Here is an 18,878-nt window from a genome sequence, read left to right as displayed (position 1 = left end):
TATGCGGACAGAAGCTTCGGCCCGGTTGCAGAAACGCAAATCAAATCAGTCCCTGATCGCCAATCAGTTGATGTCTGATTTATTTGATTGTTCATTGCGTTGCACAAACGTGAATCTCCAGTCAACTTGTCTCAATTTACTAATTGCTGATTTGAGAAAGAAATACATTTGACAACAACGCTATTTAGCAACCACAGCCAATTTGATGCTCTTTAAAAGTCGTGAAACGAATGCATCAAGTGGGCGGTGACTAGGAAAACAAGTGAATGTTTTGCTGTTTTGTAGAAAGGAAACAGGCGGATTCTATTTGTATATAGACTACAATATAGTGAAAAAAAATGAAGCAAAAAAAAAAACCGTGAGGGGGCTTCTGTTGTGGGATTTGCTAGGGGAGTCGACAAGAAATTGGAATATGCATAGCCTCCATAACCCAAAATGATTCCATTTCCCATCTCTGTTTACAAATGGAGCTCGTAACCTGCTCATTAAAAATATTGTGTTGTCATGCGTAGAACCCTGCCAGCGGGCCACAACATTCCAGAATTTCAATGATGGTGTAGACTACATATTGCCTGTATATTCACAGAAAAGAAACCTTTTCTATTTCGATAAAGTTCGGCATCATTTCAACCAAGTGATTGGATGGGGATGTGAGCAGTCTATACAACCAATATTAGTCTACTCTTGGAAATCCTGACATGGCTGAAAATTCTCTCTGGATTTCAAATCGTTCCCTCCTTGAAGTTTGGGGATTTATGAGACTCTGCCATAACAAAGCAATTTCATACGTAACATTCCTAACTACTCGGCAAATAGTTGATTTTTGGACCCTAAAAAGATAACCCAAGACAGCCTGAAAAATTCCAACAGCATAAAATCTCAGCATTATTAGAACTTGGTTCATAGGAGAAAGTGGAAGGTTTCGATTTGTCTGCCTGCATATATTTGTTTCAATTTTTGAAAGTAACAAAACACACGAATCCTTACTTAACCTAAATCTTTGCTCAAATTCTCTATCATTATATATAAAAACAATTCATGTCTATCACGGAAACGCCTTCTTCTTAATAATATTTTTTTCATTCTAAAATTTCTTCAACAGAAGAATCCATTATGTCGAAAACAATATTGTTACGCTATAACTATTCACTATATACATTACAGTAACTGCATTATAAACAGAACAACATAAATAGCCTACTTGATCGATGATCAGTGACTTAACCAGCAAAAATCTGTTGATCAAATCTGATGGAAGACTGATCTCCGATCAAACACTGATTGTTCTTTCTGCAACAGAAATAGAACTGATGGCCAATCAAACCCTCCTTGATTGCCAATCATATTTTGATCGGTGTTTCTGCAACCGGGCCTTCGTGTTTATTAGATGAACAGCTGTTGAATACAAGGTCAGATTGCAACCTTAATTGGTATATGAAGTCATGAAGACACGGTAACCAACTAAAAAAATTAACATCTCATTTAAAACGTGTAGTATGTAATTTTTGTTCTCCGTGTTCCGTAGTAAAAATAGAACTAAAATTATTAATTTTTATTTTTACGTTTCTTAATGCTTAGTTATGATGATAATAATAATTACATTATAATTTGATACATAATAAAAATATATAACTACTGTCTTTATTTATACATTAGCAGTAGTGAAACCTGAAATTCCCACACTTAGTAAAATGTTAGAAACGCATCTGTACCAAAGTGTAATAATTTAAACTTCGCATCACACCTCGCTCTCTGTCATTACTTATGATCACACTACAAGGATTTCAATTTCCATGCTTCCTCATCCATCCACGTGAGAGTTCCAAGTTCCAACTTGTTCCAAGTACAACATAAAGAACGACGAGAACAGTGTAGCCGGAGCTGTCGTTGGTTCAACGGAACAGGTTCCGACTGTTCTCTGTTGTCTCGGAGTCGGAACATACCTTGTGCAACGCAGTACTGCGAGCCCGCAACAGCTGGGCAAGTGAGCAGCTTGGAGTCGGAACAGTGTTATTTCGGAACAGGAGGTTCAGACCTACTGTTCATTTTTGCAACAGTTCCGAGACCGGAACAGTTCCAAAATAACTGTTGTGTTATTTTTTACCCACCTCTAGTTTGAAGCATTGTATCGCGAGAAATGCAAAAAATCACCTCAAGCTTCGTGACTGCATGTACTAACTGTGCCATTATGGTACTTTTATCTCGCATTTTTTATGTGCACTAATGGGCAGGCAATAATCATTTATACTAACACAATGGTTTAGCGTAACTTTTGAGTTCGAATGATAATCGTTACGATAGTATCATAGCGTATGTTTACGCTATAATTCAGTATACCGCGTAAAGTATGCAGTCATGTTTATTTATGTGTGTACCTTTCAAATACACAATCCTTTATAGTTTTGAATTTTTTATACACTGGATATTAGTATATTAGTTTAGTGGTTCTCCCTCGCATCGTGTTCACTCTTTCAACCCCATGCTTATAATTTCTAATTTGTTATAGAATTAATACGAGTACAATAAAAAAAGAAAGGTACAGTGTGTAGGTTGGCGGAATTCTTACCTTTTTGTCAAGTTTAATGCATACTCGGAAGCACTTCCTTTTTCATTCCCCTTATTCACTATTCACTATGCATGTCTAAATAAATGGAATAAAACTTTATTTGAAACTTGGTACTGTACGTTTTCCACTTAATTTTTATAACAATGAAACATAATCATACACCTTTCCCATCCCTCCAAAACACAAGCGATAAATCGAATCGAACAGAGGAATCTAAATGAACAGAATTTTTGTCCTAATTTATTTCAATGAAGGATAGAAGTTGACGTAAGGAATCGAATAGAATGGAATCGAAAAAAATTCTTCAACTGGAATTATTTTCCACTGCCGGAACAGAACTTTATTATTTCGGGTGTCATCGTATGTTCTCGTTAGTCTTCGAGAAAAACAAATGATAATCTGGTTTATTCTGGCGGCAAAACTGTTTAGTTAATTGGAAGGTATTGTTACAGTTGCATGAAGATATAATTAGCTCAGATAACATGGGTAAAGAAAAATTAATCAACCTCGCCTAAAGTTATCTTTTCCTCTATGACAAGATGCATAAATTATAATAATAAAGCAGGAGAAAATGCTTGGGTGAACTGAGCTAATTGATGGGAAACAGCAGGTAAAAATTCTCTATTTTTGATTGAAAATTAATAATATTAACACAATATATAATACAGATAATGTAGTTAGATAATAATAGTAAAAAATTTGTTATATTTTTGTATCGACATATTAGGCTACATTAGAGCAATGTTAATAATTGCATATATGTAAGCATCGATCATTGGCCAGGCCGCCATCTTCCTGCAGTAGAGGTCCAGGGCACATAATTTACCGTTACTTTCCGTTAGAGTGTAAAGAGGCTGACAGTACGTTACTCATAAGCAGGGAAAGGATTTATATGTAAATACATATTTACTTATAAAGCTAATATAATTTATATTTTGCATTATCTTTATGTTTCACAATGTGTAGGGTTGAAAAATCCTACTTTTATTTTCCATATTTTTCCATATTTTAGAGTTTAGTACATATTTTCGTTAATTTCCATATATTTTCCATATTTCATATAAAACAGTCCATATTATATTAGGTTTAACAATAAAACAAAACAAAATTCCATTAACTTTTAAAAATACATTTCAACAATAGAGATTTAAACACATGTTCAGTAATCCCTTTAACATCAGAGTTATTTGAAAATTAGCAGTCCTATCAACAATGGGAAAGTAAGTTACAAAACTGTATTAATTTAATTTAAAATTTTTAACAGACTTCAGTTGTGCAGCTCAACAGTTAAATGCCAGTCAGAGTACACATAGGTTCAGTTTTGTAAATCATACTATAAAGACGGTAAATATGCCAAAAGTACGTCATTCAGTCAATTTAAAATCAAAACTAACAAGTTACATTTCAGAATTTAAAGAAGATGGTTTATCAACTGACAATAAAATATTATTTTGTAATTTGTGTCAGTGTGCAGTATCATCTACACAAAAGTTCCTGGTGCAACAACACATTACAACTAGTAAACATCAGGCCAACAAACAACTAAATTCCAAGCAGAGACAATTGTTTTTAACACAACCAACAACATCGAATGTAAGATCTGAGTTTAACATCGACCTGTGCCGTTCTCTCATCTCTGCTGATATTCCTCTCTACAAACTAAAGAATAAGGTCTTCAGGGAATTCCTTGAAAAATATACTCAACATACAATCCCGGATGAGTCAACACTTAGGAAGACGTATGCTCCATCCATCTACGATGAGACAATACAGAAGATAAGAGATGAAATTAAAGATAGTTCAATTTGGGTTTCCATTGATGAGACTCCCGACAAAGAAGGTAGACTTGTTGGTAATGTAGTTATCGGTTTGTTAAGTGAACAATATTCTGAACGAATTCTTTTACATTGTGATGTTCTAGAAAAGTGCAATAACAAAACTATAGTTAAACTGTTCAACGAAGCTATGGGTATCCTGTGGCCAAAGGGTATTATGTACGATAATGTGTTATTCTTTATTAGCGATGCTGCCCCTTATATGGTCAAAGCTGGACAAGCATTATCTGTTGTATATCCTAAATTGACTCATTTTACTTGTGTGGCGCATGCATTTCATCGTGTGGCAGAAGTGGTCAGAGACAATTTCCCTAAAGTAGATTTGTTGATTTCATCAGTGAAAAAAGTATTTCTCAAAGCTCCCAGTAGAGTTAACGTGTTGAAAGAAATGTACCCTGAAATTCCATTGCCACCAAAGCCAATTTTAACTAGATGGGGTACATGGCTAGAAGCAGTTGAATATTATGCCGAACATATAGACTCTATTAACAATGTTCTCCTTGCATTGGACTCTGAAGATGCAGTCTCAATTGATACTGCGAAAACAGTTACCTGTGACATAAGTGTGAAGAATGACTTAGCTCACATTCAGCATACATTTTCATGCATCATAAAAACGCTCAAAAGTCTCCAAAATAGGCACCTTTCACTATCTGAAAGTTTTGAAATTATAAATAGTACTGTGGAACAACTGAATCGTGGTAGAGGTAAAGTTGCAGATGCAGTAAGAGCTAAGGTGGACACTGTACTTTCAAAAAACCCTGGATATGAAGAACTACAAAAGGTTGTTGCTGTGATGAGTGGTGAATCAACAGTGAAGATTAACTTGGACTTATCCCCAGCAGACATTGTGAAATTGAATTATGTACCAGTTACTTCTTGTGACGTCGAACGCTCTTTTAGTCAGTATAAATCTATCCTCAGAGACAATAGAAGAAGATTCACTTTTCAGCACTTGAAAGAAATGTTTGTAACCTATTGTTATGGTAACAGACAATAAAAATTGTGTTTTGTTGAAACTACATTGGAAGATAAGGTACGTCCATTATATTTTTTGTTTAGTTTGATTAAAATGTACCAATATTTAACGTACATAGTCATTTTTTTATAATTTTAAGTCCATATTTAATTCCATATTTTGGTAAAAATCCATATTTAATTCCATATTTTGGTAAAAATAACTACATATATATTTACATATTTCATATATTTTTAGTCCATATAAATCCGTTCCCTGCTCATAAGGAAATTGAATTAAAATATGTGTGTATATTCGGTAATGTATATGTTTCCTAGACTTATATGCGGGAATGTGGTCTGTTTGATGGTTACTGCCATTGCTTAATTTTAGATTAAATTATAGCCTAATCACAATCACACCATGCATATGGCATGAATATAATTCATAATATTAATAGGCCTATTCTTACAGATTCATCTGTCCACAATTTACAGTTTCTTCTTGCCATGGTACTGAACCAACAGAATTAGATTACATTATATTAGATATTTATTTTCATCCTTTGAATCAATTTGCATTGATATCAGCCACTTCACTAAGTATGAAAACCTAAGATTAAGATTACAAAAATGATGTAATAATAATAATAATAATAGTCATTTTATAAGGTACCGTACTGGTACTATATTACAAGGACACAATGGCTCTAGAATGAAACTTAATTTGATTATGACTAGTCTTACACATATAGTCACTATTTCACTCACTGAATAAAATGTATGTAACTGTAGAAAGAATCTTTGTATTTCAATTGTTTAATATTTTTTAATTCTTTAATCTGGTATGGGAGTCTATTGTATAGCCTATTCTGGTACCAGGATTAATTACACTGCACTTGCCAATTTCTGTTCTAAAATATTGTATATGTGGGTCAAGCTTCTGTCGTGTACTGTAAGCATTATAATTCTGAATTAAATTTTAGATCTCCCTCATGATACTTTATAAATTTTACCGATTCTTCGATATAGATGCAAGTAAGTGGGAGGACTTTTTTTTTTTTTATTAAAATAAAGGTCTACATGATGTTCCCTTACCAGCTTCACATAGCGTTCTAATTGCCCTCTTTTGAATTTTAAATGCTACCTGGCTTTCTGAGTGCCCAATCCAAAATTCATTCATTCATTCATAGTGTTCTGACCAAGAGCAGGTCTTCCACTGCAAACCCAGCATTCTCCGGTCTTTCCTATTTCCTGCCTTCCTCTTCGTGTCCGCATTTGATCCATATATCTTAATGTTGTCTATCATCTGATATCTTCTTCTACCTCGAACTCTTCTCCCGTTCACCATTCCTTCCAGTGCATCCTTCAGTAGGCAGTTTCTTCTCAGCCAGTGACCCAACCAATTCCTTTTCCTCTTTCTGATCAGTTTTCAACATCATTCTTTCCTCACCCACTCTTTCCAATACAGCTTTGTTTCTTCCACCCCAAAATATCACTCCATATTTCAAATGGGAGTAAAGTGCCCTTTTTTTTAACACTTGGTGACTGACTGTTTCTCTAATAGAGTGCATTTCATGTAATATACTGAATTCAATTTAGAAGCCAGTGATTGGATATGAGTACTCCATTTAATATTTTCTGTATTGTGGACACCTAAGAATTTTGTTTCTGCTTTGTAGGGGACCTCTATATTTTTGCATATTACTTTAGATTTTACTTCTGATTGAGGTTCTGACTGATATCTCAAGTCTGATTATTAGTTACTAATCAGGTGCAGTAGGAGGGAGGGAAAGAACTGGCCACCCTACCCCATTATCTTTCGGTTTAGTTGCCTTATGAGTGATACCTTACTGATATCACTTATGAGTTCCAACCGGTCTTTGGACAGTTGACCGAACAACTTTTGGTTTTGCTGTGTTTCTATTCTGTAGACTATGAAAGGAACTGAAAACTCTTTCAATTTATTTCTTAAACAAACTGCCAGTCTCATTATTAGACATGCAGGTGCACGAAATCTAAATGTTCAATCAAATAGAATAATTTCTGAAATTTCAGAATACTCATTAGAAATTACACCAAATTTTGTTTCATCTTGTAGAAGGTAGACAAATGTAAATCCCCCATGTGTATCTCTAGTTAAAAATATGTGATGATTCCAACATTTTCTTTCCTTCTATGGGGTCATTTAATTTTACCTTTCTGCCTCTTCACATAAATGTGCTAAAGCAATTGAAGAATGCAATTCCAAAACTCACTCAGTCCATTTGGCCATTTTTATGATTTATATATATATATATATATATATATATATATATATATATATATATATATATATGATTATGTTTTAGACCTCTAACATTATCTTTTAAGCAGATGACGTGAATATGTTAGGAGAAAATCCACAAACGATTAGGGAAAACGCGGAAATTCTAGTTGAAGCAAGTAAAGCAATAGGGTTGGAAGTAAATCCCGAAAAGACTAAGTATATGATTATGTCTCGTGACCAGAATATTGTACGACATGGAACTATAAAAATTGGAGATTTATCCTTCGAAGAGGTGGAAAAATTCAAATATCTTCGAGCAACAGTAGCAAATATAAATGATACTCGAGAGGAAATTAAACGCAGAATAAATATGGGAAATGCCTGTTATTATTCGGTTGAGAAGCTTTTGTCATCTAGTCTTCTGTCAAAAAATTTGAAAGTTAGAATTTATAAAACAGTTATATTACTGGTTGTTCTGTATGGTTGTGAAACTTGGACTCTCACTTTGAGAGAGGAACAGAGATTAAGGGTGTTTGAGAATAAGATTCTTACAAAAATATTTGGGGCTAAGAGGAATGAAGTTACAGGAGGATGGAGAAAGTTACACAACGCAGAAATGCACGCATTGTATATTTCACCTGACATAATTAGGAACAAAAAATCCAGACGTTTCAGATGGGCAGGACATGTAGCACGTATGGGCGAATCCAGAAATGCATATAGAGTGTTAGTTGGGAGGCCGGAGGGAAAAAGACCTTTGGGGAGGCCGAGACATAGATGGGAAGATAATATTAAAATGGATTTGAGGGAGGTGAGATATGACCGATGCGGGCTTATGTGAGGGCGGCAATGAACCTCCGGGTTCCTTAAAAGCAAGTAAGTAAGTAAGTAAGTAACATTATCTTTTAAGCTTGTTTTCTTCCAAAACAACGCTAATCCTTGTCTAAAAGTTTGTGTTATTATGCATGTCACTTCAGCCCGTAGACCGGTGGATAAATAAACTAGCCCAGTCCTTTCATAAAAATGGACTTGGTGCGTTTTGGAATCACACTCTTTAATTATGCAATCCATTTTAAACTGTGGCCGTTTGTATGCTTTGGATCCTTTCGGTTCGACTCCGATAGATGGGAGCTAAGGAAGGTGCTTTGCTTGATTCCATTCCATTCTGCCAAGTGGGAGTGAACCTTCTTGGAATTTTGCTATAAGTAACAACGCACGTAAATCCTACCCTATCCTTTTACGTGGTAAGCGAGATAATACCTTACACTAAATACCCTTGATGCCTTAAGTGAGCACTAACTTCTTAAGGGGTTAGGTACAGCTTACAGCAATAAAATTTTGGAAATATTCAACATTTTTTATCATCCATTACTGTATCTTGTACAATAATGAAAATTAGTTTGTGTAAAACACTGTCCTTCTGCTATATGAAAAAAAAATATTTTTACGATTTAAAAAAATTATTTACATTTTTTTTTTTTTTTCAAAATTCAGTTCACTGTGCTGTGATGAAGCATTTCCCACATAACTCAAAAACTATTCAACATTCTGTGATTAAATTTTTTTTGGGTATTTATGCATATTTGCAATATGATGCAAGATCACTTCTATATCTTTACTGATAAAAAATAAATTCATTTTAAAAATTGGTCAAATATCAGTATTTTCTTCTAACACAAAATAAAATAAATATTATTTATTAAGGAATGTAGTTGAAAGAGCATGATATTGTAAACATGAGTTTCAGCAATAAAATAAAAGAGAGAGAACATGAAAAAGTTAACAAGTTTATGAGTTATGAGGGAAACGTTTCATCACTGCACAGTAAACTGCCACCATTTTGAATTTTGAAAAAAAAAATATATAGGCTAAATATTTTTTTTTAAATCGTAAAAATGTTTTTTTCACATACTGTAGCAGAAGGACAGTGTTTTACATATACCAATTTTCATTATTGTACAAGATACAGTAATGGAGGAAAAAAATATTTAATATTTCCAAAAATTTTACTGCTGTAAGTTGTACTAACCCCTTAAGACCCAGGATTACTTAATGTTTCAATAATCCTTTGTTCAAGCTTTAATTTCCCAATTTCACAGTTAGTGTGGGCAAGAAGGCTAATTCTTTGTATGTATCTGCTGTAGACTAGGATGAGCAGACGTCCCGTTTTTAACGGAATTGTCCCTTTTTTCAGCCTCTTGTCCCCTGTCCCGAGAAAAGTATGCTCGGGACGCCAAATGTCCTGTTTTTTTTTTAATGGCGTCTTAAAATATGAAAGTAAATGGAAATTTTCATGAAATTGTACTATTCGTTTAGTTTATATCCTTCACCCATTGAAAATGATTACTTTATAGAAATTATCATTGTTTATTGAGATTAATTCTTCTATGATAATGACTTTGTCTCACCATTTCCTGTGAAGGCTTATTCGACCCCAGGTCGAGGTGAAATTGTCCCATTTAAAAAAAAAAAAAATATGTGGACTTAGGAAATTTCAATAAATTTGAGAAATGGGTTTAAATTAATCATTAGACACTAAACAGTTTGAGAATAATATTCTAGAAATTTACAAAAATACTTTTGACACAATAAAAATGTTTCAAAAGTAAAAAGGTGCCGAAAATGAGACAAGGTCACTCCAGTTGAGGGTACCGTACTTTCCTTCTGTAAGATGTACGTTTGTAAATGTATAACTATACAAAAAGGAGTGGGATACATTGTAGATTACTAAAAAGTCATCATCTTGGTTGAAAAGAAATTTAAGCTGAATTTCTCCCACTGTTAAGAAACACCAGAAAACAAGACGTTCAAAGGTCGCATTTATCTTCTTCTTTGGATTAAGGAGAGAATATAGGTATATGAAAAATCTCAATATTTCTAACATTATAATCTCAAAAATCCAAGGATGATTAAAAATATTCTTGTCTACTAGTGTGCAAAATTGCATGATTCTACCTCAAACACATTCAGAGAAAAAGGTACATAAAGTGCACCAATTTAACATGGCGGAGATAGGGTCCTACCGATACCTACGTTCTCCTCTTAAGAGGATAGAAGAAGAAATTGTTCACATTGGGCCCACTTACTGCTTTGCTTCCTGGTATTTCTCTTATCATATACAAATTCCATTTCAACTAAATCTCTTCCCTTCAATGAACATCATTGCTTCCTATATATTTAAACAACCCTCTTTGATACTGGAATACAAGATGATACACCATTTCATTGAAATCAGTGACTTAGTTGGCCCGGAATGCACCAGAACACCGTTCCAGAAAATAAAAATTATAATCTACTTGTCAGCAACAAGAGTATTTAAAACTTGACACTGGTACAAGTCCATTTGGCTATTGCTAAATTGGAAAGGCGAGTTCCTGTAAATATTTTTTTTCCAAGTAAATCACTGATTGAAATTATAACAAACATTTCAATTTTTGAAATATTTAATGTGATGATTCTGATTAAAAAAGAGTTCGTCATTGGATATAGTATAAAAAAGTTACGCATTTCTATACAAAAATATAAAGAAATGCACACAAACAGTAGGTACTTCAGTAGTTATAGACTTTTACAATATGGCATCAGTAATTAATATCACAGACTTCTATGGGACATAATATGAAGCTAGACAAGACTGAAGAATTGAATCAGAATATCTGAATAGGTTTTACTTCTCCAAAACCCCGTCTTGGTGCTTTAACCTTTTTTGAAGTTACACATGTCCTATTGAGTGCCCTGTATGGCGATCTCTGAGGACAGTTTCGTTCTTGACAATTGTAAGCATGCTTCTGAAATTTTAATAATAGTGCAGGGTCTCCGCCATTGGGTCCAATTATATAATCACATAAATGAATTTTGTCACGTATGCAACATTCTAGATACTCTGGATGTAAAGTAAAGTACTGATGTATATCTTGATGTGAGAAACCAACAGCTTTTGCTAGAAAACCTGTGACGTAGGTATCATCAATCCAGAAATAACGAACAGTTTTTGAGGCCTTAACCAAAATATTAGCATCTCTTGGTGTTGTTATATAGAGCCAACCGGAGAGAAATGGAGGATACTTTGACTCTGAATATTCTGTTTGAGTTACGAACCATTTACTTGCTGGTTCTCGAACTGGCATAGTGTCTTTTAACAAATAACCCATCAGTAGTGGTATCTGATTTTGTGCAATAGAATTAATTACGTTTATAAGTCTATAAAAGTCAACAACAATATCGTCGTCCATTTTGATAATATACTGAGCTTGATGACAATATGTTGTTGCCCACTGAAGACCCATAACATGTTTGTATGTTAAGTTGCGATACGCTTCTTTAAAATTACCCTGTACAAGATCAGAATACCGGCGATTTTCATCCTCTAAAGCATTCTGTGACACTGAATTATATCGAATATCATCTTTGCTACTGGATACAGCCAGAAGAAATACACGTCGAATTCCCATTTGTTTTAAGTGTTCTGCAGGATAAGCACGACGCATGGCACTTCGAGCTTCGATATCACCAGCACGTGATGTAATTATAATTACAGCAAAAATCGCATCGTCAGAAAGACATACGTCATTGTTTATTATGTATTGAAAATGTGGAAGATCCAACAGTTGGGCGGTTGTTGGAAATAATCCTTTATACACCTGAGGAAGAGGTTTCTGGAGTATTGGCAAAGGAAAAGTAGCACTGTCAAATATGAAAAATAAGAAAATTATTAAACCAACACCGCAAATTAACAGAAAAAATGTTGTCACTGAATTATGAAAAGAACCCATTTGTTTCCACAGTGAAATCTTGCACACAAACACAATTTTAAAAAGTATCGTATCGTATGATTTTCACAGTAGAATTATTTTGTACTGAATGTATCCCTGAAAAAGTACATAACACATCGTTTGTATATTACTTCACGGTGCACGAGTAATTTATTGCATTTGCATGCTTCACGTGTTTTTTTTTTCAAGTTTTTCGTAGAACTGACGTTTCATGCACACATGTCCACATGTAGATTTCTAAGTCCATCACTAATGTTCATTTTAATCTCCCTTGTAAGTAACTGTCAACTTTCTCTAGCTTTCATTTAAGGTTATTGCACGACTGAACAGTTGTGACATTATTATATAAGTAAGAAGTAGGAGAAAGGACGGAAATATGGGTAGTTTAGTTGCAGGAGTTCGTGTTGTGCATAATGAGGTAACGCCCACTTCTCCTTCAAGGTGAACTGGCTGCCTTCACTTAAATGATTTTTAATGAAAATATTGGCAGTACGTTTAATGCAATGTGTACATAATTTTTAGTATAATATGAGTTATGATTTACTTGACAATTACTAATAATTTTACATACTCTCCGTTCTACGCAGTTTGACGTGTTCAGGGCAATGACTGTTCAAGTCAAGAGGGCAGCCCTCTTGGTTCAAGTTCAATCCAAAGAATTGAATATCATGGATTGACAACATCACTTTATCTTTATGAAGCCATATCCGAAGATGGATAACACTGATCTGAATGAAGGGGGGCAAAGCAATGGTGAATTGTTCAATGGTTGAGCTGTTTGGATTTTTTCCATTGCTATTATCAAATGCACTATCACCTTTACTTTTTAACTTCGCTTTAGAATATGCCATTAGGAAAGTTCAGGATAACAGGCAGGGTTACATCAGATTCTTGTCTATGCGGATGACGTGAATATGTTAGGAGAAAATCCACAAACGATTAGGGAAAACACGGAAATTTTACTTGAAGCAAGTAAAGCGATCGGTTTGGAAGTAAATCCCGAAAAGACTAAGTATATGATTATGTCTCGTGACCAGAATATTGTACGAAATGGAAATATGAAAATTGGAAATTTATCCTTCGAAGGGGTGGAAAAATTCAAATATCTTGGAGCAACAGTAACAAATATAAATGACACTTGGGAGGAAATTAAACGCAGAATAAATATGGGAAATGCGTGTTATTATTCGGTTGAGAAGCTTTTATCATCTAGTCTGCTGTCAAAAAATCTGAAAGTTAGAATTTATAAAACAGTTATATTACCGGTTGTTCTTTATGGTTGTGAAACTTGGACTCTCACTTTGAGAGAGGAACATACGTTAAGGGTGTTTGAGAATAAGGTTCTTAGGAAAATATTTGGGGCTAAGAGGGATGAAGTTACAGGAGAATGGAGAAAGTTACACAACGCAGAACTGCACGGATTGTATTCTTCACCTGACATAATTAGGAATATTAAATCCAGACGTTTGCGATGGGCAGGGCATGTAGCACGTATGGGCGAATCCAGAAATGCATATAGAGTGTTATTTGGGAGACCGGGGGGAGGCCGAGACGTAGATGGGAGGATAATATTAAAATGGATTTGAGGGAGGTGGGATATGATGATAGAGACTGGATTAATCTTGCACAGGATAGGGACCGATGGCGGGCTTATGTGAGGGCGGCAATGAACCTTCGGGTTCCTTAAAAGCCATTTGTAAGTAAGTAAGTAAGTAATTGTCAAAATTATATCAAGTTTCGAAGAGTGGATCTCTCTTCTCCGTCAGGTGAAAACATACTGTGGGGATCGTTTCAAACAGCTAGCTTGTCTGACTGATCGACGACCGTCAAGTCAGTGCGAAATATAAAGACGGAACACACGAAGCTGATGTAACGTGAAATATATAGAATAAAAAATTAGAATGGAAATGGTAAAAGTCCAAACAGATCAAGCATTGAATGGATAACACTAATAACCAAAGAGTATATAATAACCAAGATGCAACTCTTTGGTAAACATGTGAAAATGTCTGGAGTACTTTCACATGGAAATACCAGGAATAACTAGTCGAACAATCTGCGCAGAGCTCTAGTGTGCACCAGCTTGAAACAAAATATCAGCTGTGTGTGTTTTTTTTAATGGTGTGGTGTATTGAGATGGTGAATGTTTTGTGTACGTTTCCCGGTCTGATTAATTAAGAATTCGTGTGTTTTGTTATTAGGATATCTTCGACACACAGGATAGAGCCAGAGCTCTGAGCTCGAGTCCGTAAAGGTATATTCGTGTTTTAAAAAATATTGTTATATCATATTTAATCGACAGGTAGAAGTAGGCTATTGTAAATGACATGTCACAAGTGAAAGATAAGCTTCTGAAAATGTATTTTTTTAAAGGCGTACTATTAATTTAGGTGTTAATAATTTAGTAAATAGTTTCTGCATACCATTTTAATGAAATTGTTGCATTTATTTCCACTGAAGTAAAGTTGAATACGTATTATACCTACGTTACAGAAAACAGCATTTTGCTGGCCCCTGCTGTGTCAGGATCACTCGTTCAAATTCCGATGGAGCGTGTTTTTCAAGCCGTACCAGCAGACCTTCGTATGAAGATGGAAGCTCTGGTCCAAGATCTGACCAATGCTCTAGAGGAATCGTCACGTTTACCATCATCCCGACGTCGGTGGGGTCTACGAAGGCGCGCACGATCCACAGGCAATCTTCGTAAGAAATACATTCATTGCTTTGAATGTAATACTAATAACATGGCAAATGTGCACCGCAGTCCTATCCCTTAGTAATTAAAGAAGTAGGTAAAAGTAAAAATTCCGAAATTGGTTAGGCCATGTTACAACATAGATGTAACAGCCTCACCCAAATTTCGCCACTAAATTCGTTCCTAAGTAGCCTACATGTTTACTACTGTTACGTTGGAAGTAAAAAATTGAGATATGTCAGGTAATTCATTCTAGCATTTTATAAGTTCTGTATTCTGACTACAGAATTTGATTGGTAAACAGAGTCTTAATAGACGTAGTTTAGCACAGCACTAGTAGAATTTGAGATTTTGAATATGTATTATTAAATGATTGTTACAGACTTGAAATTTTTGTTGCAGCCTATAATATAGTTTATCATAATGTGCGTACGTTTACTGGAATTATTCATTTTATGAAATACTCAATTTATATTTTGCTCTTCAAATTTTAGAGACTTACATTTACACCTTACTTAAGGATTATAATGATAAGAAAGTAGGTAGGCATGTTGTTCGACTTTTCAATATGCCAGTTATAAGGAAACGTTGAAAAAACAAAACAACAAATCACTACCTTTTCAAGAGCGCCACACTCAATCGCTTTCGCCTTCATCTTGACGAGGATAATAAAAGCCTAAACTAACCTAACCTAACACTAAAATCCTAAACTAACTTAATCTGTCACAGATTCGCCTATACAAGGCATAACAATAGCCTAAACTATCCTAACCTAACCTGTCACAGTTTCGTATATGCAAAGCATAATAAAAGCCTAAACTAACCTAACCTGTTACTAAAATCCTAAACTAACCTTACCTAACCTGTTGCAGATTTGCGTATACAAGGCATAACAAAACTCTAAACTACGGTAACCTAACCTGTCATAACACTCCATTTTCTTACCCCTACACACTTCCCTGAGGTAAGAAAATGGTCGAATTTCTATCCCGCTGGAACATTGCAAACTAGCGTGAAATGTTCGTATTGTCTCGTAAGTTATGTTGGTACGACATGTAAGATGGCTAAAGACGCATATCCGCAATAGGAAAAGAAGTCACTCAACGATCGTTTAACCGAAAATTTAATTAAAATAGATGTAGGACGTACACTCATCAAAAAAAGTTAAGCATATAGGCCTAACTGTTTTTATTACCTTGAAATAAAATATCTTGTAATTGGGTTTTTGGTACCATACCTAAGTAGAAATACACTGTTCGTTAACATTGGATTCAGTATGAAAAGAAAAAGTTGGATTCTTTGAAAAAACAGACAAAAAAAGAGAAGTTGAAATCATATAGGCCTACATCAAACAAAAGGAAATGGTGTTTTCAGCACCCTGTTCAATAACGTGTTGGTCCTCCATGAACCCTGAGGCACTCTTGTATGTGACAGGGCATGCTCAATACCAATACATGTTGTTGTTGTTTTCTAATGCCAGGCGTTTGACAATAAAGTCATTTGACCTCTTGCACTCCAATATTTTTAAAAGATATTATCATGACCAGCCACTGAAGCACAGAAATGGCAAGTTGTAGCCGATTTAAGTGAACACCATATTTTAACGTTTTGGTGGCTACTTCATTCACACACAACCCCCAGAATGTCTGGAGGACCACACCTGCTGTTGGTCGACGGTTCCATTGAACCTAGCTGGGAGATCTTGTTGATCACCAGCTTTCCCTCCTTAAGCCACTGGAGGACGATTTTAGTGCCATAGCAGGTCAGCACTAGGAACAGAAAAGTAGAAAGAGGAGGAAGGAAAGGGAAATGAACCCCTAGGCCTCGAATGCTCTAATGCCGTCAGGGTCGAAGAAAGTAAGAGTTCAGTCAGAGGACTGAATAGGAAAGGGTAAAGAGGGAATTAGGTATTGGTTAGAGGAAAATTATACCAAATTCAGTCATTAACTCATCAAGCTGACCAGTGCTAATTGATGAGTAGCCCCTCTCTTTAGTTCAGCTTGTAAAATTATGCTTACTAACAGCTGCACCACGGGAAGGTTGGGATGGGACATTGGGTATTTGTCCAGGTTGGTTCCTTAAAGCCTTCAATGGGAAGGATTAATGGCTCTCCCCCCTGTATCCGACAGATACCCTTTTGCAGCCATACCAATACATTGAAGCTCTCCAGAGGCAAATTGTCCCATTCCTCCAGGCAGCATTCCTGAGGGCTTGAATGATAATGATAATGGTAATTAATTATCAAGATAGGCCATTTAGGGCTGTTTCTTCCCGAAAGTCATCTTCCCAGTGACGTCTGAGTCTTTCTACTGTATGTCACGTTTTTCTTTTGGGTCATAATGACTTGCTTTGTTGGTCTGTTTTCAGTCATGCGAGTAACGTGGTAGAACCAGGGGATTCTTTTATTTAGGATATCGCTTAATTTTCGTCAAGTTTGACAAACGATTCTGACGTCACAACATGGCCGACGTAAACCAACACTACGAGTAAATAAAACTCACTGAGATATCACCTCAACAAACCCATTAACCTTCTAACATACGTCGACCTCATGTCACTGAGATATCACCTCAACTAACCCATTAACCTTCTCACATACGTCGACCTCATGTCACTGAGATATCACCTCAACTAACCCACTAACCTTCTCACATACGTCGACCTCATGTCACTGAGATATCACCCCAACTAACCCACTAACCTTCCCACATAAGTTGACCTCATGTCACTGAGATATCACCTCAACTAACCCACTAACCTTCCCACATAAGTTGACCTCATGTCACTGAGACATCACCTCAACTAACCCACTAACCTTCTCACATACGTCGACCTCATGTCACTGAGATATCACCTCAACTAACCCACTAACCTTCTCACATAAGTTGACGTCATGTCACTGAGATATCACCTCAACTAACCCACTAACCTTCTCACATAAGTTGACGTCATGTCACTGAGATATCACCTCAACTAACCCACTAACCTTCTCACATACGTCGACCTCATGTCACTGAGATATCACCTCAACTAACCCACTAACCTTCTTACATACGTCGATCTCATGTCACTGAGATATCACCTCAACTAACCCACTAACCTTCTCACATAAGTTGACCTCATGTCACTGAGATATCACCTCAACTAACCCACTAACCTTCTCACATACGTCGACCTCATGTCACTGAGATATCACCTCAACTAACCCACTAACCTTCTCACATACGTCGACCTCATGTCACTGAGATATCACCCCAACTAACCCACTAACCTTCCCACATAAGTTGACCTCATGTCACTGAGACATCACCTCAACTAACCCACTAACCTTCTCACATACGTCGACCTCATGTCACTGAGATATCACCTCAACTAACCCACTAACCTTCTCACATAAGTTGACGTCATGTCACTGAGATATCACCTCAACTAACCCACTAACCTTCTCACATAAGTTGACGTCATGTCACTGAGATATCACCTCAACTAACCCACTAACCTTCTCACATACGTCGACCTCATGTCACTGAGATATCACCTCAACTAACCCACTAACCTTCTCACATACGTCGACCTCATGTCACTGAGATATCACCTCAACTAACCCACTAACCTTCTTACATACGTCGACCTCATGTCACTGAGATATCACCTCAACTAACCCACTAACCTTCTCACATAAGTTGACCTCATGTCACTGAGATATCACCTCAACTAACCCACTAACCTTCTCATATACGTCGACCTCATGTCACTGAGATATCACCTTAACTAACCCTCTAAC

The 18,878-nt window shown here is 35.7% G+C and overlaps 2 protein-coding genes across 4 annotated transcripts in view; one reads left to right on the top strand and one right to left on the bottom strand.

Moving 5' to 3' along the window:
• Positions 1-10,775: 10,775 nt before the first annotated feature.
• On the bottom strand, positions 10,776-13,050 carry LOC138697522 (beta-1,3-galactosyltransferase 5). The gene has a single exon (XM_069822831.1). It carries the CDS (start codon positions 12,397-12,399, stop codon positions 11,275-11,277), a length of 1,125 nt encoding a protein of 374 aa, XP_069678932.1. The 5' UTR covers positions 12,400-13,050; the 3' UTR covers positions 10,776-11,274.
• A 1,432-nt stretch (positions 13,051-14,482) lies between these two features.
• The window catches only part of LOC138697521 (G patch domain-containing protein 2), a 43,038-nt gene continuing 38,642 nt past the window's right edge, over positions 14,483-18,878 (top strand). For 2 of the 3 annotated variants that reach the window (XM_069822830.1, XM_069822829.1), the window contains exons 1-2: positions 14,517-14,653; positions 14,893-15,102. In XM_069822830.1, coding sequence (XP_069678931.1) covers positions 14,946-15,102 — 157 coding nt within the window. In that variant the 5' untranslated portion in view covers positions 14,517-14,653; positions 14,893-14,945. Of the gene's footprint in view, positions 14,654-14,892; positions 15,103-18,878 lie in introns of all 3 variants that reach the window. The other variant, XM_069822828.1, reaches the window with a different exon arrangement.

The sequence above is a fragment of the Periplaneta americana genome, chromosome 4 (genome assembly GCF_040183065.1).
Source record: "Periplaneta americana isolate PAMFEO1 chromosome 4, P.americana_PAMFEO1_priV1, whole genome shotgun sequence".
In the NCBI taxonomy this organism is placed as follows: Eukaryota; Metazoa; Arthropoda; class Insecta; order Blattodea; family Blattidae; genus Periplaneta; species Periplaneta americana.
This window is presented reverse-complemented; position numbering and strand designations above follow the sequence as displayed.

Excerpts from the sequence above, each read along its gene's own strand:
- LOC138697522 (XM_069822831.1), bottom strand. The coding sequence starts at position 12,399 with ATGGGTTCTTTTCATAATTCAGTGACAACATTTTTTCTGTTAATTTGC.